The following is a 23,914-nucleotide window of genomic DNA, read 5'->3' on the forward strand; positions in this document are numbered from 1 at the left end:
CTTTGGGCTCTCCATAAAATCTTGTACAGATTTCTCTGCTGCACAAAATCAGTGTTCTTTGTCCTGCCCTGTCTGGAGTTAACAGAAATGTCTCCAGCCATAGAATAATGATTTGCAGGTCATTACTGAATGATATAGAAACAGAGTTGAGATTTATTGAGAATGGAGCAAGGAAGATTTGAGGGGCTCGTCAGAATTCATCAGTTCAACTTAAGCTGTCTACTTGCATATAAAGATAGAATTCAAGGTGGATGATGTGGTTGGATACCAGTGATGAGGTAGGGTGGAGGAATGTAGTTAAAATAAATTAACTCTTCATAAATTGCACTGAGTAGATAACTATTGAATTTGCCTTAGTCTTTGCATTTGAACATGTATATTTTCTCAGCTTTGGCATTCATTGTGCTGAGGTAGCAAAACACTGCCATGTGTTTATTTGCACTGCTGGTTACCAACCACTTGACTGGAAATGACACACTCTGAACTATACCTGTATTTCTAACAGCAGCAGATATAGTTACAATTGCACAATAAATGTCAAGTCTCTAAAGAGTGAACCATTTAGAATCCAATGTCACCGAAAGATTTGTGAATGTTTGGAATTCTTTTTCTCTGAGAACTGTCCAGGCTTAGTCATTGACTGCGTTAAAAATTAAATACATTTTGGATTTTTATGAGCATCATTCATTTTCATTCTCATTCATTCTATTGTTTTATTTCGTACATGTTAAAAGACATCAATTAAAAAACAAAATAAACAAAAAAACAGAAGAAATACAAAGAATTTCATCCATTACTTAACGTCTTTACATGTGCGAAAAGGAGCAGGAAGAAGTGTGAACTTATTTAATCCTACCCCCATTCCCTAATCAATATTTATCAAGTATTATCTATAATAACTAATACCTAAAATACATATATAACTACATATATGCTCACTCACCCCTACAATCATATGAATATACCTATTTACACAATAATGTCTATATTAACTACATACTACATTAGGCCAATCATATATATACATATACCCGACCATTTACATACAAAATATAAATACAAATATAGTCACCCACCCGTATAATAAGTCAGATATTAATACAAAAATACTCATACACCCTTATATGTTCATATAGATATACTTATTTAAATAATGATGTGTTATTATATGTAGACCCTGGTGACTGTTAATCCCCCTCCTCACTGTACCTAGAAAAAATCATGTGTTTATATTTGTTTTTAAACTGGATGATGTTTGAACATTGTTTTAATTCCACATTCATTCTGTTCCATAGCTTTACTCCACTGATTGATATAGAAAATCTTTTCATTGTTATTCGAGTATTGCGAATCTTGAAATTTAATGTTCCCCTTAAATTATACCCCCCCCTCTCTTTCATAAAACATTTCCTGTAAGTTACTTGGTAGCAAATTGTTTCTCACTTTGTACATGAATTGAGCTGTTTGATATTCCACAATGTCATAAAATTTGATTATTTTAGACTTTATAAATAATGAGTTGGTGTGTTCACAAAAACCGACATTATGAATTATTCTAATGGCTCTTTTTTGCAGTATGAATAGTGGTTGTAGTGAACTTATATATGTACTTCCCCACACCTCTATACAGTAACTTAAATAAGGTGAAACTAGTGAACAGAACAGAATGCGAAGTGATTTGTTATCTAGGAAATGTTTTGCTTTGGCCAGAACTGAAATGCTTCTAGATACTTTACTGTGGATATGTTTAATATGAGATTTGCAGCAAATTTTTTCATCTATTATCACCCCAAGGAATTTAGTTTCATTTACTCTTTCTATGTTAACACCCTCTATCTGTACCTGTGCTTGATTGTTTATTTTACTGTTCCCAAATATCATAATTTTTGTTTTGCTCAAGTTTAGTGATAATTTGTTAATGTCAAACCATTTTTTAATTTTGCAAAATTCTGAGGTGATACTATCCAAAAGTTGCTGTAAATTTTCACCAGAACCAAGAATGTTAGTGTCATCAGCAAATAGGATGAATTTCAATATTTTTGATAATTTACATATATCATTGATGTAGATGATGAAGAGTTTAGGACCCAACACTGACCCCTGGGGGACTCCACACACAATGTCCAAACATCCAGACTAATATTCTCCCATCTTCCCGAATTGTTTCCTGTTCTTTAAATTACTTCTAACCCACTCTAAAGCCAACCCCCTAATCCCATATAGTTCCAATTTATTGATTAATATTTCATGATTTATTGTATTGAATGCTTTTTTTAGATCAATGTATACCCCAACAGCATATTTCTTTTTATCTATAGAATTTGTGATTTGTTCAATGAGTTCAGTTAAAGCTAGTGATGTTGACCAGTTACTTCTGAATCCATATTGACTATTAGAGAGTAAATTGTGCTTATCTATGAAATCAAACAATAGGGTAGAAAATAATATTGAAGTAAAAGATGAACCAAGATCTTGCTGTATCGAAAAGCAGGGTTGAGGAGCCAAATGACCAAACTCCCACCTATATTTCTTACGTCTTGTTTTCTTCACTTATTTATTTTACAAGGCCTTCAAAAAGATTTGTGTCAAAGCTGAGCCACTTGTAACCATACCTGTGTTTGGCATAGCATCAAAATGCAGGCATTTTGCCTACTAGTCCATGCTAATCATCATGCACATTTATACAAATCCCATTTTATTCTCCACACTTTTCCATCGACTCTCAAAGATTCTACCGCTCTCCTACACACTAGGATAATTAGTAGTGATCAATTAACCTACAAACTGGCTCATTTTTGGCATGCAGGGAAAACTGGAGGAAACCCCACAATTACAGGGGAAACATCTAAATTCTATACAGGCAGCAGGTAAAGGTCAGGATCAAACGTGGGTCACTGGATTTATGAGAAATTCATAGAATCAGCTCTGCCCTAATTCCCAGCAGATGATCATGCTGGAGAGCAGGCAATTTACATTATGGAGTCACAGAAACAAGCCCTTTGGCTCAACTCATTCATGCTGACCAAGGTGCCTACACTTCCCATTTCCCTTTACTTAACCCATATCCATCTGAACCTTTCTGATCTCATCTACGTGTCTAAATGTCTTTTAAATGCTGTAATTGTACCTGATTCTATTGCTTCCTCTGCCAGCTCATTCCATATACTCACCACCCACTGTATAAAATAAATAAATGGATTCTGGTCAGATCCCCTTTAATCTTCCCCTTCTCATCTTAAGACGATGCCCTGAGTTTAAATTCCCCTAACTCAGGAAAAAAACCTGTGACTATCTATCCCATTTTGCCCCTCTCAATTTTATTAACCTCCTTAATGTCACCCCTCAGTCTCTTTCCCTCCAGCAAAAGCCGACCCGGCCTATCTAATCCCTTATAACAAAAGCTCCAGTAGTGGTAACATCTTTATGAATACTTTCTGCACACTCTCCAGCTTAATGGCTTCCTCTCGAGTGACTATCAGAACCGCACAGAATTCTCCAAGTGTGGACTCGCCAACGCCTTGTCCTATCAGACTGGCAGATTTGAAGATCCATTGAGATCAGCCTGGAGGATTTGGGACTTTCTTTTCTTATTAATAAGAATAAATTGAAGGAAAATAAATATTTAAGCAAGGATAGGATTTTCTGGCTTCTTTGGGATTCCTCAGTGTTTTGTATTTTTCAGCTGAAAATCTTCAAACACACAGAAAATTGCACTGCAATATTGGTACGCAAACAGATCGACGTTGTTCAAGTGAGATTTATTTTTCTTTACAAGTCAAGTTATCTATCAGGCATATTAAGCCATACTTGGAGCATATAGTGCAGACACTAAAATGTTTTTGTTGGGATTGTTAAGCATTGAAAGATTAACTGGGAAAAAATATGTTAGATTGTTTATTGTGCTGAAATATGAGCTTCAGGAATTGTTGATAAAACATCTTTTTTAAATGAAGCAGTATATATTATCTTCATTCACCCAATTCTGGCTTGGTGTACAAATTAGCAGGTCAATATTTCATGATGATCCAGAAATTGATTGTGAAGGCACTGAGACGTTCAGGCATAGCATTAAAGTCCTAGTGAAGGAACATGTTATGTATTAGAAAATAATCTTCTTTGCCCTCATTTTCCTCTCTTCAAGCAGTAGCTGGTGGTCGACTGGAAGGCCTGATGTTTTCTTTCCATCCTTCCTGCAAGGATCATCATGAGCAGGAGAATCAATTAGCAACTACTCTATTTCTTGTACTTCTCATAAGAAAGAGCAGAATATACTTACTTTGTTTTAACTTTTACTGCTCAGATAATTTCCAAACTATATATATTTGGGCCCCCTATCTGAGAAAGGGTGTGCTGGTGTTGGAGAGGGTTCCAGAGGAGGTTCAGGAGAATGGTCCCAGGAAAAATGGGTTAACATATGATGAGCATTTCATGGCACTGGGCCTATACTTGCTGGAGTTTAGAAAGATGAGGGGGGACCTCATTGATACTTACCGAATAGTGAAAGCCCTGGAAAGAGTGGATGTGGAGAGGATGTTTCCACAAGTGGGAAAGTCTAGGTCCTGAGGGCATAGCCTCAGAATAAAAGGATGTACCTTTCAAAAGGCAATGATGAATTTCTTTCCATCAGAGGGTGATGAATCAGTGGAATTCATTGCCACAGACGGCTGTGGAGACCATGCCATTGGGTATTCATTGTGGCCATGTCATTGGCATGTTATTGATAAGGGGCAGATTGACAGATCCTAGATTAGTAAGGGTGTCAGGGATTATGGGGAGAAGGCAGGAGAATGGGGTTGGGAGGGAAAGATAGATCAGCCATGATTGAGTTGTGCAGTAGACATGATGGACCGAATGGCCTAAGTCTGCTCCTATAACTTATAAACTTATATACTGATAATGTTAGTCTTAACAAAGCGTCTCAAAGACAATTGATAAACTTCGAATTCCCCTTTAAACTTACAGCAGCAAGTGAATAGTGTATGGCGACAGATGAGAGCCAGAAGAATTCAATCCTTAAGAAAGACACAAAATGCTATAGTAACTTAGTGGGTTGAGCAGCATCACTGGAGAACATGGATAGGAGACATTTTGGGTTGGGACTTTTCGTTAGACACTACTCAAAATGTCACCTATCCACATTCGCCAGTGATGTTGTCTGACCTGCTGTTACTCCAGCATTTTGTGTCTTTACTTTGGTAAGTGCCAATATTTACAGTTCCTTGTTATTACATGTTGAATTCTATCCGTGTTCCATTTGAGAGAGATGAAGCGAGAGCAGAACTGTGAGACACAGAGGAGACACAGGTAAGGGTTGCATTCACAATATCAAGGGGGAATCTACATTTACTGATGAAAGAAGACATCTTTGGATCTCTGAAAAGCCTCATCTTAGGATCATATACGGCAGAGATGGAGAAATAGGGGAAAAAAGGATGAAATCCTTGCAAGAGGCAGTGGGAGGAACTGTGATCAAAGTAACTGGGGGAGTCAGTGGTTTTGCAGTAGACATCAGTCGATAATCTGTGTGATGGAGACAGAGACATGGAGAAAGGGGAGAGAGATGTCAAAGATAGTCCAAATGAATTTGAGGCAGGGTGGAAGTGAGTGGTAATGTTGATGAAATCAAGTTCTGCATGAGTGCAGGAGGCACCCTTGTTGGATGCAATCGTCGGTGTAGCAGATAAAAAGGTGTGGAATGGTGCCGGGGCATGTTTGGAAGTGTTTAAAGTAACCAACCAAAAGCAGTCATAGCTGTGCCCATGTGAGTGCCCATGCTTACACCTTTGACTTGGATAAATCCTGAGGAGTCAAAAGAGATGCTATTGGTAATAACAAATTAGGCTAAGTGGTGGAGAGTGTGTTAGTTGAGTGGGACTGATTGGATCTCCGTTCCTTTTATGTTTTAGAGAAAGAAAAACCTAAAGATGAAGTCCATGAAGTCCATGTGCCAACTAAACACAAAGCAAAGAGTGCTACAGGTAGATGTTTATTATTGTTCATTAAAAGTTATAGAATCATACAACACAGAAACAGGCCCTTCGGCCCAATTTGCCCAAGATGCAACATCTATGTCAGCCCACCTACCCACATTTAGTCCATATCCCTCTAAACCTTTCCTATCTATGTGTTTGCCCAAATGTCTTTTAAATGTTATAGTACTTGCCTCAACTACCATCACTGGCAGCTCATTCCATATACTCTCTAGCATCGGTGTGAAAAGAAATGCCCCCCATGCTGCTATTAATTATTTCCCCTCTCACCTTAAACCTGTCTCCTCGGTTCTTGATTCCCCTACTCTGGGTAAAAGACTGTGCATATTCACCCTATCTATTCCCCTCAAGATCTTAAACACCTCCACAAGATCACCCCTCCTGCTCTCCAAAGAATAAAGTCCTAGCCTGCCCACCCTCATCCTAGAGCTCAGACCCTCAAGTCCTTTAACATCCTCGTAGTCATAACCACATCCTTCCTGTAGGAGAATGACCACACTGTACACAATATTCTCAGTGCGGCTGCACCAATGTATTGTACAACTGTAACAAAACATCCCAACTTCTATACTCAATACACATTACCCCAATAAAACAAAAGCCTCTTTAACAGCCTATCTACCTCTGACGCCATTTTTAGGGAACTATGTACCTGCACTCCTAGATCCCTCCGCTCTGCAACACTCTCCTGAGTCCTGCCATTCACTGTGAAGATCCTTATGTTGAGATATATTTTGAAATATCCAATTATATAATTGGTCACTCCATATAAGAAATACACGGAAAGATTTTCCATTTCTTTTAATAGATATTATTTACTGGTCATCTAGTTTTCACAAAAAGTGGTATTATACCAGCTACTGAATATTGTGCTGCTTTTTGAATGGATATTGATAATGGCAGCAGGGAGAAAAAGTGCCCTCAAGGGTTTAGTATGGTTTCTGATTGCCTGTGTATATGAGAACAGAAACATAAGGAACTGCAGGTGCTCGTTAACAAAAAAACCCAATGTGCTGGAATAACTGGGTAGTTCAGGCAGCACCCTGGAGAACAGGGATAGGTGACCATTCGCCTGGAGACCCTTCTTCAGACTCATGAAGAGTTGAGGGCAGCATGGTGACACAGCGGTTGAGTTGTTGCTTTACAGCACCAGGGACCTGGATTCAATCCTGACTATGGGTGCTGTCTGTACAGAGTTTGTACATTCTCCCTTTGACCACATGGGGTTTCTCCTGGATCTCCGGTTTCCTCCCATACTCCAAAAACGTACAGGTTTGTAGGCTAAGTAGCTTTGTAAAATTGTAAATTGTCCCTGGTGTGTGTAGGATAGTGTTAGTGTGCAGGATAGTGTTAGTGTGCAGGGGTCACTGGTTGGCACGGAATCGGTGGGCCAAAAGGCCTGTTTCCACGCTATACCTGTAAACTAAACTAAGACCAAAATCTCACATAAACATGTTCATCAGAGATGCTGCCTGACCTGCTGCGTTACTCCAGCACTTTATATCTTTATTTAGTATAAACAAGCATCTGCACTTCCTTGTTATTACAGAGAGAAATCTATCCTTTTTCAGTCAGCGCAGGGGAAGCGAGAGCAGAACTGAGAGCAGACATGGATGTGGGCTCCATCTACAACAGCAAGGGGGAAACCACATTTCCTGAAGAAAGAGGGCATCTGGAATCAAGATGAGGAAATTGAGAGTAAGGGATGGCGTCCTTGCATGAGGCAGGGTGGGAGGAGATGTGATCAAGGTAACTGCGGGAGTCAATGGGTTTGCAGTAGACATCAGTCAATAGTCTGTCCCCTGTTATGGAGACAGAGAGATAGAGAATGGGGAGAAAGCTGTCAGAGAAAATCCAAGTGAATTTGAGACAAGAAAAAAGTGAGTGATAAAGTTGATTAAATCACGAGTTCTGCATGGGAGCAGGAGGTGCCCTTGTTGGATGTAATCGTCGATGTAGCAGAGAAAGATTTTGGGGATGGTGCCGGGGTATGTTTGGAACAAGGAGGGTTCAACAAAACCAACAAAAAGATAGGCACAGCTGTGCCCCTGTTAGTGCCCATGACTACACCTTTGACTTGAAGACAGGAAGAAGGGTCAAAAGAGGACTTGTTGTGGGTGAGGACCAGTTCAGCCAGGTGGAGGAGAGTCTGTTAGTAAAAGGGGACTGATTGGATCTCTGTTGCCTTTATGTTTCAGAGCGTGACTATAATAATGAAGTCGCCGTGCCATCCGAAGGCAGAGAAAAGAGAGATAGGTTAAATTCTCAGTCAACTGCTTCAGGTAAACATTTATTATTGTTCATTAAATCTTAGAGTCATACAACACAGAAACAGGCCCCTTAGCCCAAATTGCCCATGTCTATGCTAGTCCCACTTACCCACGTTTGGCCCATATCCCTCTCCACCTTTTCTTTCCATGTACCTGTCTTTTAAATGTTGTTATCGTATCTGCCTCAACCACCGCCACTGGCAGCTCGTTCTGTGTACCCACCAGCCTCTGTGTGAAAAATGTGCCCCCCGGGTTCCTACTAATATCCTCTGCATATTCACCTTACTGCTTACTACTACTGCGAGGCGCCATTGAGAGCATCCTCAGCAGCTGCATCACTGTGTGGTTAGGAAGCTGCACAGCCTCCAGCCGCAAGACCCTGCAGCGCATAGTGAACACTGCTGAGAGGATCACTGGCGCCTCACTCCCAACACTCCTGGTCCTTTACACCACCCGCCTCACCCGCAAAGCATTGAGCATTGTGGGTGACCCCTCCCACCCCTCCAACAGCCTCTTCACCCTCCTGCCTTCAGGGAGAAGGTTTCGCAGCCTGAGGTCGAGCACCACCCGACTAAAGAACAGTTTTTTCCACCAGGCTGTCAGAATGCTGAACTCTCTCCCCTCCCTTCCTCCTCTCTCCCCTGCCCCCATTGGACCTGGACTTTAACACCCCACACACACGCACATCCAGCACCAGACACTTTTTTTAACGCTGCAATGGACAGGCTTTGCACTACTGTTCATTATTTTTTTATTGTAATATATTCATCTTCATCTTTTTTTCATTGAAGTGACTATATTTTATATTGATTGTTGTTTGCTGTGCCTTTTTAATTTTAACTTAATTTAATGCACTTTATTCCTCGGGATTGTGGGAAACGGTATTTCGATTTTCTGTCTGTGTAAACTAACTGAAAATTGACAATAAAGTTGACTTTGACTTTGACTTTGACTTACCTATTCCCCTCATGACCTTTTACACCTTGGTAAGATCATTATTCAGCTTCCTGTGCTCCAATTAATAAAATACTGGCCTGCCCAACTTTTCCTATTAGCTCAGGCCTTCAAGTCCTGGCAACATCCTCGTAAACCATCTCTGTATTATTTCCTGCTTAACGACATCCTACAGCCGGGTGACTAAAACGGAACATTATACTCTAAGTGCGGCCACACCAATGTCTTGTACAACAATAACATAACATCCCAACTTTTATACTCAATCCCCTGGTGATGAAGATCATGTAGCAAAAGCCTTATTGACCAGCCTATCTACCAATAATGCTATTTTCAGGGATCTATGTACATGCACTCTTTCGTCCCTCTGCTCTGCAACACTCCCCGGTGACCTGCCATTCACTGTGAAGGTTCTGCCCTGTATGTTGAGATATATGTTGATATATCCAATTATACAATTGGTCACCACATATAAGAAGCATACTGAAAGATTTTCCATTTCTTTTAATAGATATTATTTAGTGGTGATCTAGTTTTAAGATACTAATTTATTTCATTTTTACTCTTTCAGTGACACCATTAGCCCTTTAAAGATTGTCATATTCAGTTGTGAATTATCAGGTTTCCCTGTGTAACTCTACATTTTTCCATTACAAGATCTCTCAGTTGCCAGTAGTCAGCTTTACGAGAAGTATACACTATATAAGCAGCATTATTCCAGCTACTGAAAATTGTGCTGCTTCTTGAATGGAAATTGATAATGGGATATGGGAAGACAAAGCACCCCCCAAGGGTTTAATATGGTTTGTTATTGACTGTTTATGAGAACAGAGACACAAGCAACAGCAAATGCTGGTTAACAAAAAAAGGCACAAAGTGCTGGAGTAACTCAACGGGTTCGACAGCACCTCCAGAGAACATGAATAGGTGATGTTTTGGGTTGGGACTATTTTTCAGACTGATTTGTCATGGGAAGAACGCAGGAGGATAGGCGGGGCAGGACAAAACCTGGCGAATGATGGGTGGGTACGATTGAAGGGTTTTCTTGATAGGAAGATGGCTGAATGAAGGCCAGAGGTGAAAAAACAAAAAGTGTGAAATAAGGATAGAAGATTTGAGAATAATGAAGCTAGAGGAAAAAATATATAGGTGGATGGGGATATGGGGAGCGGGAAGGGGAGAAATGGGTGGCCTACTCTATTGCCAGAAACTGGAGGAACAGCACCTTATATTGCGCTTGGGTAGCTTACAACCTAACAAATGAACATTGAGTTCTCCAATTTCAGGTAACTAACTTTAAACAATCCCCCCCCCCCCCCCCTTTCCCTCTGCCTTTCCTGTGGCTGACCTGGATTCACATCCTTTTCTCCCCTTCCCCTTCCACCTATACTCCTTCCTCTGAATTTATTATTCGTACCTCCTCTATCCTTATATCTCACTTTGTCTTTTAAATTTGGTCTTTGTCCAGCCATATGACTATCAAAAATCCTCCTCATCTGTATAGACCTATGACTTGCCAGGCTTTGGCCTGTTCCCATCACTCCTCCAGCTTTATCCCCCCTCCACCGCCCCCCACCACCACAATCAGTATGAAGAAGGGTCCATACCTGAAATGTCTCCTACCATGTTCTCCTGAGATCCTGTCTGAACTGATGAGTTACTCCAGCGCCTTGCATCTTTTTTTGTGTTTATGTAAAGCCTAGAATGCTGGCAGGTCCCCATGTCTGTTCCTCTGTTGAAGCAAATATTGATAATTAAATCATTTTGTAGAGCATTTAGAAAGCATGCCACAAGGTCCGTTGTGTCAGCAGATCCAGAAGATTAAGGCACATGGGATCCATGGCGACATGATGGACTGAATTGAAAATTGGCTTGGCTGTACAAGAAGGTAGTGATGGAAGGTTGCTGTTCTGACTGGAGGTCTGTGACAAGTGGTGTTCTGCAGGGATCAGTGCTAGGATCTCTGTTGTTTGAAATATATATATTTATATATATATATATATATATAAATGATTTAAACAAAAATGTAAATTGCCAAGAAGAGCATGGTAGACAATAGACAATAGACAATTGGTGCAGGAGTAGGCCATTCAGCCCTTCGAGCCAGCACCGCCATTCAATGCGATCATGGCTGATCACTCTCAATCAGTACCCCGTTCCTGCCTTCTCCCCATACCCCCTCACTCCGCTATCCTTAAGAGCTCTATCCAGCTCTCTTGAAAGCATCCAACGAACTGGCCTCCAATGCCTTCTGAGGCAGAGAATTCCACACCTTCACCACTCTCTGACTGAAAAAGTTCTTCCTCATCTCCGTTCTAAATGGCCTACCCCTTATTCTTAAACTGTGGCCCCTTGTTCTGGACTCCCCCAACATTGGGAACATGTTTCCTGCCTCTAATGTGTCCAATCCCCTAATTATCTTATATGTTTCAATAAGATCCCCCCTCATCCTTCTAAATTCCAGTGTATACAAGCCTAATTGCTCCAGCCTTTCAACATACGACAGTCCCGCCATTCCGGGTGACCTACCTCAATGACTACCATCTGGTAGCACTTACATTCACCTTAGTGAAGTGCTTTGAGAGATTGGTGGTGGCACAAATCAACTCCTGTCTCAATGATCATTTTCACTTAAAATATTTGTTGGCTTGTATGCGTGCCTTTAATGTAATTAGCAGTCTATAACCTGCTACATAGAAAGCATCCCTATATGGCTTAGAATTCACATACATCCCATTATTGAAAGTACAATACTGAAAAGAAATTGAGGATGGTGCAATTTATAATGCCAAGGAAGATAGTCCCTTGCATATCAGGACATTATAATGGACGTCCAATATATCATCTATTCTTGATGCCTTATATTAATTGCATTGCTTTTAATTTTTAGATGAGCAAAGTTTCAGCAGAGGATCCACTGATACGAAAGAACCACATTTAGATAGGGAGCAAAATAATGAAGGTAGGTTTATTGATATAGATAGATCTATACAACTGATTGCATGATAAACATCGAAACATAGAAAATAGGTGAAGGAGTAGGCCATTCAGTCTTCGAGCCAGCACCGCCATTCAACATGATCGTGTCTGATCATCCAAAATCATTCCTGCTTTCTCCCCATATCCCTTGATTCCGTTAGCCCTAAGAGTTATGTCTCTCTTGAAAACATGCAGTGAATTGGCCTCCACTGCCTTCTGTGGCAGAGAATTCCACAGATTCACAACTCTCTGGGTGAAGAGTATTTCCTCATCTTGGTCCTAAATGCCCTACCCCTTATTCTTACACTGTAACCCCTGGTTCTGGACTCCCCCAACATCGGGAACATGTTTCCTGTATCTAGCCTGTCTGATCCCCTAAGAATTTTATATGCTTCTATAAGTTGTTTCAGATCCCCTCTCATCCTTCTAAATTCCGGTGAATATAAGCCCCATCGATCCATTCTTTCATCGTATGTCAGTCCCGCCATCCCTGGAATTAACCTGGTGAACCAGCTGCACTCACTCAATAGCAAGAATGTCCTTCCTCAAATTAGGAGACCAAAACTGCACACAATACTCCAGGTGTGGTCTCACCAGGGCCCTGTACAACTGCAGTAGGACCTCCTTGCTCCTATACTCAAATCCTCTTGCTAGAAAGGCAAACATGCCATTTGCTTTCTAAGATTCTCCACTAAGAGAAACATGCAGCAAGCATTTTTAGTGATCAGGCACTTCTGTGGAAAGAGAAACAGATTTTTGCTTTCTTTAGCCTCTGCGGTGTTTCTTGCAATTTCTCTATTTATTCTCTATTTTTTCCAGATTGTCAGTATCTTCAGATATTTTATTTTCATATTTGCAGTAACCAAACACTTGAAGTGTCTTGATTTTTCATTCTTATGAATGTATTTTATTTGTATCTGTGCTTTAGGATAAAGGGAAATATTTGTATTTAATCTTGATTGAATTGAAAGATACAGTGTGGAAACAGGTCCTTCAGCCGACTGATCATCCATTCATACAAGTTCTATTTTATCCCACTTCTGCATCCGGTAGGAGCAATTTTACAGAGGGGGATTAACCTTCAAACCTACACTCTGGGATGTGGGAAGAAATCCGGAGGAAACTGTAGATCAACCATATTTATCTCCATCTATATAACTTTCACCACATATCCTATGCATGGTACACATTCCACTATGTAAGCTAGTCCAGGATTTAGGTAGGACTGGAGTCACTGATATAGTTAGCTTGTTGCTTATTCAGTTAGTTATTAGTCTGTTAGCTGAAGGGAGAAACGCACAGGTGTGCTGCTCACTTTGGCATGGGTTTAATAAATGCTTTATGGTTCACCGAATACTTCGTAATGGATTGATTACAAAACATGGTGTCAGAAGTGCGATGTGAACCCACGCCTCCAATTGGAGGAAACCCACGCGGTTACAGAGAGAAAGTGCAAACAACACACAGAAAGCACCTGAGGTCAGAACCTAACCTGGACCTCTGACACTGTGAGGTAGCAGTTTTACCAGATATGCCACAAATCTGGTGTCTTTGATGATTTTGGCCCCCTTTTTGAAGCAGTGTTTCTTGTATATCCCTTTGACGATAGGGAAGTCAATATCTATGATGGACTGGACAATGTCTATTACTTTCTGCAGCTTTCTTTGTTCCTGGTCATTCCAGTTATCAAACCAGGCTGTGATGCAACCAGTTAGTATGCTCTCTACCGCATAGGTGTAAAGGTTACTGCATATTCTGCAGACCCAGTCTTGTAGCTATGTCTTTCAGATTTCAGGTAACTCGATAAATGATGACATAGAAATCCCCACCCAGAGTGTATTCGAGGATACTTTCAATCCTTTTTCTAAGTGCAGTTCAATAATATAAGGTTGGCCAAGAACATTGTCTCTGACCTGCCCTGAACAGTGAATACGAATTGTTACCATCAAATCGGAGGTACAGGGTACCGAGATTTAATAAGGTTAGACTGAAGCACTCTTTTGTGCATCAGTCAATCCTGAAACTAAACATAGAACTTAATCCCAGATCAAATGTACTTTGAAGGGTCTTGAATGTGTCGTCATTTGTGATTATAATGTTATGGTAAATATATGTATCCTCGTTTCTTGTCTTACATTCTTTGTCTTTGTTGATGTTGCAAGTGGAGCTGCTGAGAAGCAAGAAAAATTTTAGACTTGATCAGACAATAAAGTATTATCGTATTGTATCGTACCAGGGGATTCGAGAACCAGAGGACATAGGCTGAAGGTAAAACGGGAATGATTTGATAGGAACCTGAGCGGCAACGTTAAGCACAGCAGAAGATAGGTATATGGACCGAGCTGGCAGAGGAGGTAGTTGAGGCAGATACTGTAACAACATTTAAAAGACATTTGGATAGGTACATGGATAGGAAATGTTTAGAGGGATATGGGCCAAATTGGGCAGGTGTGATTAGAGTAGATGGGGCAACATAGTCGGCATGAGTTGGGCTGAAGGACCTGTTTCAATGTTGCATTACTCTATGACTCTATAAAATGATCTATTTGGTATTTGTATTGGGTTATTAATGTCAGATGTACCAAGATACGATAAAAGCTGTTTTTGGCAAATCAAATACTATGTACGAGTACAATCAAGTCATTCACAAGTACAAGTAGTGTAAAGAGAAAAATACCAGAAATATCAGAATCCAGAAAAGAGTGTTATTAGTGAATACAGCACTATAGTGTAACAATTACTGAAAATGTCCAAGGTCCTCAATAAGGTAGGTTGGAAGGTCCAGACCACCCTAGCTTATGGGAAGGCTGTTTGATCGTCTGATAACAATGAGGAAGAAGCTATTCCTGCATCTTGTGGTATGAGCTTTCAAGCTTTTCTATCTTCTGCCCAACTGGAGAGTAGAGAAGAGGGAATGACCTAGGTGTGAGCTGTCCTTGATTATATTGGCTACTTTCCCAAGACAGCCTCAAGTGTAAGTAGAGTCGATGGTGGTGAGCCTGGCCTGTGTGATGGACTGAGTTACATCCCCAATTCTCAGTAATTTCTTGTGGTTTTGGCAGAGAGCTGTTGCCAAACCAAGCTGTGATTCATCCCAATAGTATGCTTTCTATGGTGCATTTGCAGAAGTTGGTAAGAGACACTGGAGACATGCTGGATGTTCTTACCTTAGTCTCTGAGAAGACTGAGGCATTAGCGTACTTTCTTGACAGCTTCAAAAAGATTGGTGCAGGGCAAGTTGTTGACGATATTTACATCGGGAGATTTGAAACTCTAAATCTTCTCCAGCCACTGATGCAATTTTGGGCTTGTTCTCCATCTCGCTTCCTGAAGTCAATAACTAACTCCATCACCTTGCATTCATTCATATCCTCTATTTGCTATCTATTTACAAACAGTCTATCCACGACTGTGAATAGCCCCCATTAACATGCACTCTAATTTTCCATGTCAGTGGCGACATTGCCTTTTTTTAAGGAGATCTGACATTTTTCCTCTGCTGCCTCATAATCTGTTTCCGAAGCAGAACTTCAAATAGAATGGCTGTTTTAGGTATACAAACAATATGCCTGGTCAATAGAGCCAACTAAATGTAATTAGGATGACCATGGTTTGACAATGCTGCAGTGTAAATTAAACAATTTCCTATTAGTTCTGCAGTTTAGTATTATTGCAGCAGGAAACTTGTTGAAGTGAAATACATCTCCGCTGTAAAACAAATTGAGAAAAAAGTGTTAGGTATCGAGGTCACCTTGGTTGATATGTCGCTAAGGCAATAACACAGCCTTGGTTGACGAGGAGATTGGGGCTGAGATTGGCTCTATTGACATCCCATTGGTTGGGATCATGGCTTGCACATCATCATGAAGTAAACAGAAAATAGTGGCAAATTTCTTTGGGTTGTTGTTTTTGAGGATGTTCTTGAACCTATAAGTATTAGATTTTCACTGTTAGCAATGGCATGATGGCATGACAATTGGTGCTGCTGCCCCACAGCTTGAGGGGTATTAGTTTGACCCTGACCTTGGGTGCATTCTGTGTGGGCTTTGTATCTTCTCTCTATGACTGTGAGTGTAGTGGGGTGCTCCTGTTGGAGGCGGAGGAATCGAACGTCGAGCGGGCGTGCGGGCGGGGGAGGAGGAGGAGGAGCAGCAGCAGGGCTCTCGTCACCCCGCACGTTCATTCAGTCGGGCAAAGATGTGCTGGTATATTAATTGGTTATCAGAATCTGTGTGTAGGTAACTGGCAAAACGATTGTGCAAGAGAGAATAAAATTGAAGGGCTGCAAAGAAATAAGGTGGGGATATAAGAAATAAGTGACTGACTAATGGGATTACTCTGCGGTGAGCCAGCATGGATTTGATGAGCCACCTGTGCCATAACAAGTAAGTAAGAATAAAGTGGTGTGAGTGCTGCGACTATGTCATGACTGATATTGTTGCATTGATGCATGAGCCCTCATGATCAGATGGGGTTCCTGATGACTCAGGTGGCAGAAAACAGCATTCACGGTTTTTCAGTGATACTTTAAATGAGTCCTGTTAGTTTATTATATGTACCTAGTTCACATATGCTCAGTTAATTAATGCTAATTACCTCAAGGCTGTCCTCCTCTCCAGTCTGAGAACTTTGTAGAATTTTAATACAGCAGATTGGGAAATTGTTTATTCGAATTTGACACTCCTTGAAAAAAGTTTTGAGAATAACATGAAAAAATAGAAATCCTATAGGTATCCTGTCATGGGAATTTGCCTCCGAGTATGACAAGATACACAAATTTGTGAATATGTGTTCTCTAATTAATGCAATTTTTTTTAGTGTTGACCTGGTTAGATCATATTCGACAAATTCACTTCATGACCACTAGGTTTCTGTACCATTGGTTTCTGTTTTCACTTTCTGTGACAGTTTTCAGGTTCATGTATCTTCTTCCCTCTAGCAGGAGTGAAATTAGTGGGTGGCCAGGGTGGTGTCGGTCTCTGATGATGCTGGCTGCCTTTTTGAGGCAGCGACTCCTGTAAATCCCTTTGATGATGGGGAGGTCAGTACCCGTGATGGACTGGGAAGTGTTCATCACTTTTTGCAGTCTTCTTAGCTCCTGGGCATTCAAATTACCAAACCATGCTCTCTACTGTACATCTGTCGAAGTTCAAGAGAGCACTCTCTGACATTCCAAATCACCACAACCTTCTCAGGAAGTAGATGCGGTGATTGGCTTTCGTTATAATTGCATCAGTGTGCTGGGTCCAGGAAAGATCTTCAGAGATTTGCACGCCCATGAATTTGAAGCTTTTGACTCTCTCCACCATCATCCGATTGATATAGACAGGTTTGTGGGTTTTCAACCTTCCTCTTCCAAAGTCCACAATCAGCTCCATGGTCTTACTGACATTGAGAGCAAGGTTGTTGTGCTGGCACCATTTGATCAATTGATTGATCTTTCTTCTACACCCCGACTCATCATCATCTATAATTCGTACCACAACAGTGGTGTCGTCGAAGAACTTGAAGATGGAGTTTGCATATGTCCAGTTACACATTCGTAAGTATAGAATGAGTAGAGCAGGGCACTGAGTGCGCAGCCTTGACGTGCTCCCCTATATCAAGGGAGAAGTGTTGCTGCCATTTCGTACAGACTTGTGGTCTGGTGATGAGGACATCAAAGATCCAGTTGCAGAGGGATGCGCAGAGATCAAGTTCCATGAGCTTGATAACCAATTTGGAGTTGTTGATAGTATTGATCGCCAAGCTCTAGTCTATAAAAAATAGCATTATATGTGTTTTCTTATTGTCCAAATGATCCATTGCAGAATGGAGAGCCAATGAGATCACATCCTCTATTGACCAGTTGTGGTGGTAGGCAAATTGGATAGAGGTTCTTGCTGAGGTAGGAGTTGATATGCGCCATAACGAACCAAGTGCCAAAGCACTTCATCACTATGGACATTAATGCCACCAGTTGATCATCATTGAGGCATGTCACCTAACTATTCTTGGGCACCAGTATTATTGATGTGCTCTTAAAGCAGGTGGGAACCTCAGAACTCAGTTATGAGAGGTTGAAGTTGTCTGCAAAAACTCTAGCCAGTTGGTCTGCGCAGGTTTTAAGAGCATGATCAGACATAACATCAGGTGCAGCTGCTTTCCGATGGTTCACCCCCCTGCAGGATCTACTGACGTTAGTCTATGTAAATGCTGTAAAGAAGGTCTTAAAGAAAGAAAAAGCTGAGAATTAAAAAAGATAATGGAGAATGAAAAAGGTAGTTGAAAGAAAATTGAGAATAGTTGGGAAAGTACTTCAAAGTTGTGGTTCAATACTGTGGTGCCATAACTTCACCACCTCACCTTCACAAAGGAGTTGAGAGAATTACAGCATGTGGTCGAACTTAATCAGCTATGAAAATTTTACAAGATCAACTCTTTTGGTGTTTGTAATTATGGAATTAAACCTTTTACAATCATAATTCATAACCAATTACGTACATATGTAACTTTAGTGTGATGTCAATTTACTGCTGAACCAGGTAGATCACAAGATTTTGTTTGCCAGGGAAACATTTTCCATTTCTTATTCCAAAGAAGACATCAACACAGGAGGCTCTTTTCATGAAATGTCATTTAACTCTGTTCTTTTTCCTCATCTGTTTTTCAGCACTGAATTTTCTTGATATATTTCAATAACAATTAATTTATTTGCATTTCAGAAGAGATATCACAAGGCAAAGAAGCTTCAACAGACCCTGACTTAGCAATAATTTACACCTCTACTTCAGGTAAAAAATAATTGATTTAGGAGAATTGTCCTGCTTTTGGTATTTCAGTGATTGCGTATTCAGCAATTACAGCAGGTGTTAAAAATGGTTATATTTAATTATTAGACAATTATATGTATTGTACAGTTAAAGGAGAACACAGTGACACACCCGGTAGTCCAGTTGTTGCACAGCTCATGGGATCTATACGCACCTTGCGAGTTGTCTGCGTAGAGTTTACAAGTGTTCGCTGTGGCCACATGTGTTTCCTCTGGGTGCCCTGATATTCTTCCACATGATAGAGGCATTGGTTAGGTTAATTAGCAACTGTAAATTCTCCATAATGTAGGAGGACGACAGGAGACGGGATGGAATTGATGGACATATAGGAAAAAATATGTTACAGAGAGATACACAGTGAAATAGGACTGGTGGACATGTTTTCAGAGCCTTAATGTCAAAAGTAAATCTGTATGATAAGGAAATGTGGGAAATTTAATATATGAAAACCTGTATTTATGGAACATCTTTTACATCCTAAGAAAATGCCAAAGCACTTCAAAACTAATGTGTTTTTTAAAGTGTAACTATATGTAGTTAAACAGATTAACCAATTCATCCACACTCCTGTAAACATCAAAAAGATTGACGTCAATCAAATTCAGTAGTTTAAATTGTATAGTAAATATAGGCTGAAACAAGGGGAAGTGTAGGGGTCTTTTTCAAACTATGCAAAGGAATATTTTGTTTTGTCTGAACAGGCAAAAGATTTCTGATGTTATATGTTAGTGCTGAAATGAAAACCTAAAATATATGCTCAGGTCTCTGGAACAGGATTTAAACATTGTGTTAACATTGAAACATCTGTGCCATGTGCTGTGCTGAAAATGAAGATGTCGAAGATTCACTGGTACAGAGGATATAGGAGAGAACTCAAGAAAGATATTAGGAGGGCAAAAGAGGACCAAGAAATGGCCTTTGCAAGTAGGTTTAAGGAGAATCATAAAACCTTTCATGTATATTGGAAGCAATAGTTAAAAAGAGGTCCCCGCAGGGACCAACAGGGAAATCTATGTATGGAGCCAAGGAATATGAGCATGGTGCTAACTGGATAATTCTCTTTGGTATTAACTAGGGAGAAGGATGTGCAGGCAGTGGAAATAAAGGAGGGATAGGCTCATATTCTGGAGAAGGTAGATATCATGATAGAGGATGTGGATAAATATTGGGGTGGATAAATCCCCAGGCTTGACAGGATTTATCTAAAGGTACAAAGGGAAACAAAGCAGGAGATTGCTGGGACTGGTATCTTACCCATGGTTAATAATTCTCTATCAGAGGTCTAGCTCATAACGCTGTAAACATTTCCTATCCATGTACCATTCCAAATGTCTTTTTAAATGTTGTTATTGCACTTGCCTCAACTACTTCTAGCAGCTCATTCCAGATACCTAGTACCCGCTCTGTGAAAAAGTTGCCCCTCGGGTTCCTATTAAATCTTCCACCTCTTGCCTTAAACTTGTGCCCCTTAATTCTTGAAAAATACTTGGTGCATTCAACCTATCTATTCCCTTCATGATTTTATACACCTTTATAACTTCACCCCTCAGCCTCCTAGCCAACCCAATCTCTTCCTATATCTCAGATCTTCAAATCTTAGTAACATTCTGGTAAATCGTTTCAACACACTTTCCAGCTTAATAACATCTTTCCTAAGACTGGGTGACCAAAACTGAACACAAACTTCAAATGCAGCCTCACCAACGTCTTGTACACCAATAAAATAATGTACCAACATCTAAGGCCAGCTGGCCAAAATTCCTTTGTTTCTACTCTATCTACCTGTGACACCACTTTCAGGGAACTATGTACCTGTGCTCATCGATCCCTCTGCTCAACAACACTCCCTAGGGTCCTATCATTCAGTGTGAGGTCCTGCCCTGGTTTAACTTCTCAAAATGCAATATCTGACATTTATCTGAATGAAACTCCATTAGCTATTCCATAGCCCTCTTGCCCAGCTGTTGTAATTCTTGCTAACCGTCTTCATTGTTTATGATACCACCCATTTTTGTGTCATCTGCAAATTTACTAATCATGTCTTGTACATTCTCATGCAAATCGTTCATAAAGATGACAACAGCAATGGGTCCAACATTGATCCCTGAGGTACACCACTAGTTACACACTTCCAGTCCAAAAAAACAACATCCTATTTCCTACTATTAAGCTAATTCTGTATCCAATGACAGTTGCTAGCTCTTCCTGATCCTACGTGATCTAACCTTCAAAAGCAGCTTACCATGCGGAACCTTATCAAAGGCTTTGTTTACGTCCATATATACAGTGCATAAGGTATTCAGACCCCTTCACTTTTTCCACATTTTGGTATGTTACAGCCTTCTATTAAAATGGTTTAAATTCTTTTTTTTATATCATCAATCTACACACAATACCCCATAATGAAAAAGCGAAAGGTGTTTAGAAATGTTTGCAAAGTGGTAAATTAAATTGATTGAACATGATTTGGAAAGGCACACACCTGTCTATATAAGGTCCCACAGTTGACAGTGCATGTCAGAGCAAAAACCAAGCCATGAAGACGAAGGAATTGTCTGTAGACCTCCGCGACAGGATTGTGTCGAGATACGGATCTGGGGAAGGGTATAAAACCATTTCTGCAGTATTGCAGGTCCCAAAGAGCACAGTGTCCTCCGTCAAAAGTTCTGACTGTCCACCATATCTATGCCTCTCATAATTGTGTGTTCTTCTCTCAGGTATCCCGCAAATCCAGCGTTCCAGGGAAAACAATTAAAACCTGTCCCATTTCTCTTTGTAGCGAATACCCCCTAATCCAGGTAACAATCTGATAAACCTCTGAACCCATTCCAAAACCTCCACAACCAGTAATGGGATGACCAGATCTGCAGGCAATATTTCAAATGTGGCCAAACCAAAGTCCTATAAAGCCGCTCATGACATATTTACTCTTATACTCAATGCCCCGACCTATGAAGGCAAGCATGCCATATGCCTTTTCTACCACTCTATTTACTTGAGTCGCCACTTTCAGTGAACTATGGACTTGGACCCCAAGATCCCTCTGTACATGAATGCTATTGAGGGCCATGCCATTAATTGTATTTTATGTCCTTTCATTTGACCTCACAAAGTGCAATACCTCGCACTTGCTTGGATCTCCCATTTCTCCACCACTTTTATAGCTGATCTGTATCCCTCTACCTTCACCACAATCTTCTCCGAGTAAGTCAGTTCTGAGTTCATACAACTAAGTCTCGTACATCTTAATCTTCTGGATCAGCCTACCATGAGGGACTTTATCAAATATGTTACTAAAATTTATGCAGACAATATCCACCCCCGACCCGCATCAATCACCTTTGTCACCTCACCAAAAAGAATCAATCAAGGAAGTGACGTGAGGCTCACCGGCCTATAATTCTCTCCCTTCCTTAAATAAAGGAAGAACATTCGCTACCCTCCAGTCCTCCGGGATCTCGTCTGTGGCTAAGAAAGACACAAATATATTTTCAAGGCACCCACAATCTCCTTTCTTGCCTCTTTCTCAATAACCAAGGATCAATCCCATCAGGTCCTAGGGAATTATCCACGTTCATCATCTTCAAGACCCCCAACAGCTCCTCCACCTTAATTTCAAACTGCCCTTGCATATTTGTGTCCTCCACACTAATCTCTCTGCTCTCCATTTTCTTCTCTTTGGTGAAATCAAATGCAAAGTACTCATCTAGTACCTCTCCTACATCCTCAAACTCTAAGCACAAATTCCCATCTTGATCCTTGAGCAGTCCTACCTTCTCCCTGGTTACCCTGTTGCTTTCAATGTAGATATAAAAAGGTTTGAGATTTTCTTTAATTTAACTCACCAATGCCATGTTGTGGTGCCTTTTTGGCCCTTCTTTTTGCCCGCTTGATTTCTTTCCTTTTTTAATATTCCTCAAAGGCCCTATCTGATTCCATCCAGAAACCTGTAAAGTTCATGTTCCAGTTCCAGTTTTCTTTCTGTAATTTTCTCTATCCCTTTCAGCCTCCAGGATAATTCTGCTTCTCTGCATTCTGCAAATTAACTATATTAATAACTCTTAGTGTGCTGATGAAACCAAACCCACTTAAAATAAACAGTATTAAGTGTGTTTTTATTCACAAAGTTGCTTTAATTTTTCAGGGTCACTGGCTGAAGGATTTGAACTTATCTTATTCAAAGGTTGCCTATCTATCATCTAGAAGCTGAATTGTCGAAAGCATGTCCAGTCTCAACTGAGTCTGTTTTCAGATTTTAAAAAATATATATAAAATAGGAACTAATAGGCACTAATTTTAATAAAGCCAAAAGTTTGAGAAACGCCTCAACTCAAGTCAAGTTTATTGTCATCTGTATAAGTACAGTGAGGTAAAGGTACAATGAAAATCTTGCTTGCAGGAGCATCATAGGCACATAGAATCAGACAAACCAATTATTCAAAAATTGTACACTCAAATTCTACAAGGCAGTAGAAAGGAAAAGACTATGCAAAAGTGCACAATTAGAAAACAATTCCTTGGAGGTGCAAGAGGTGGCCCGTAATGTTTCTTTGCTAAAGTAGGATTAGGATTATGATGGTCAGTTCAAGAATGTGATAGCTCTAGGAAAGTAGCTATTCCTGAACCTGATGCTGTGGCACTTCAGACTTCTAGAGGAAGTGCAAGCTGAAGGTAATAGTAAATACATTTGGCAATAGGAAATAACTTTACCAATTGGCCAAAATGAACATTGCACATTTTTAACGTGAACATTTGAAACTATGTGGATTATAACTTTTCAGTAGACAGAAGAATTGTTGGCATACTGTTTATTTTTTGTGTTAAGTAAACAATGATATTATGCAGGAAAGAATATCACAAACCACTGGTCTCCTCTGCCTAGATTTAGGTTTGTTATTGTCATGTGTAC

General features: G+C 40.2%; 1 protein-coding gene across 1 annotated transcript in view; it reads left to right on the forward strand.

The window, feature by feature from the left end:
* LOC144606075 (uncharacterized) overlaps nt 1-23,914 on the forward strand; it is a 74,783-nt gene that overhangs the window by 12,599 nt on the left and 38,270 nt on the right. Inside the window, exons 4-7 of the mRNA XM_078421877.1 lie at nt 3,683-3,751; nt 5,907-5,978; nt 8,189-8,272; nt 18,898-18,966. Of these exons, the coding sequence (XP_078278003.1) occupies nt 3,683-3,751; nt 5,907-5,978; nt 8,189-8,272; nt 18,898-18,966 (294 nt within the window). The remainder of the gene's footprint in view (nt 1-3,682; nt 3,752-5,906; nt 5,979-8,188; nt 8,273-18,897; nt 18,967-23,914) is intronic.

Source organism: Rhinoraja longicauda, chromosome 25 (assembly GCF_053455715.1).
Source record: "Rhinoraja longicauda isolate Sanriku21f chromosome 25, sRhiLon1.1, whole genome shotgun sequence".
In the NCBI taxonomy this organism is placed as follows: Eukaryota; Metazoa; Chordata; class Chondrichthyes; order Rajiformes; family Arhynchobatidae; genus Rhinoraja; species Rhinoraja longicauda.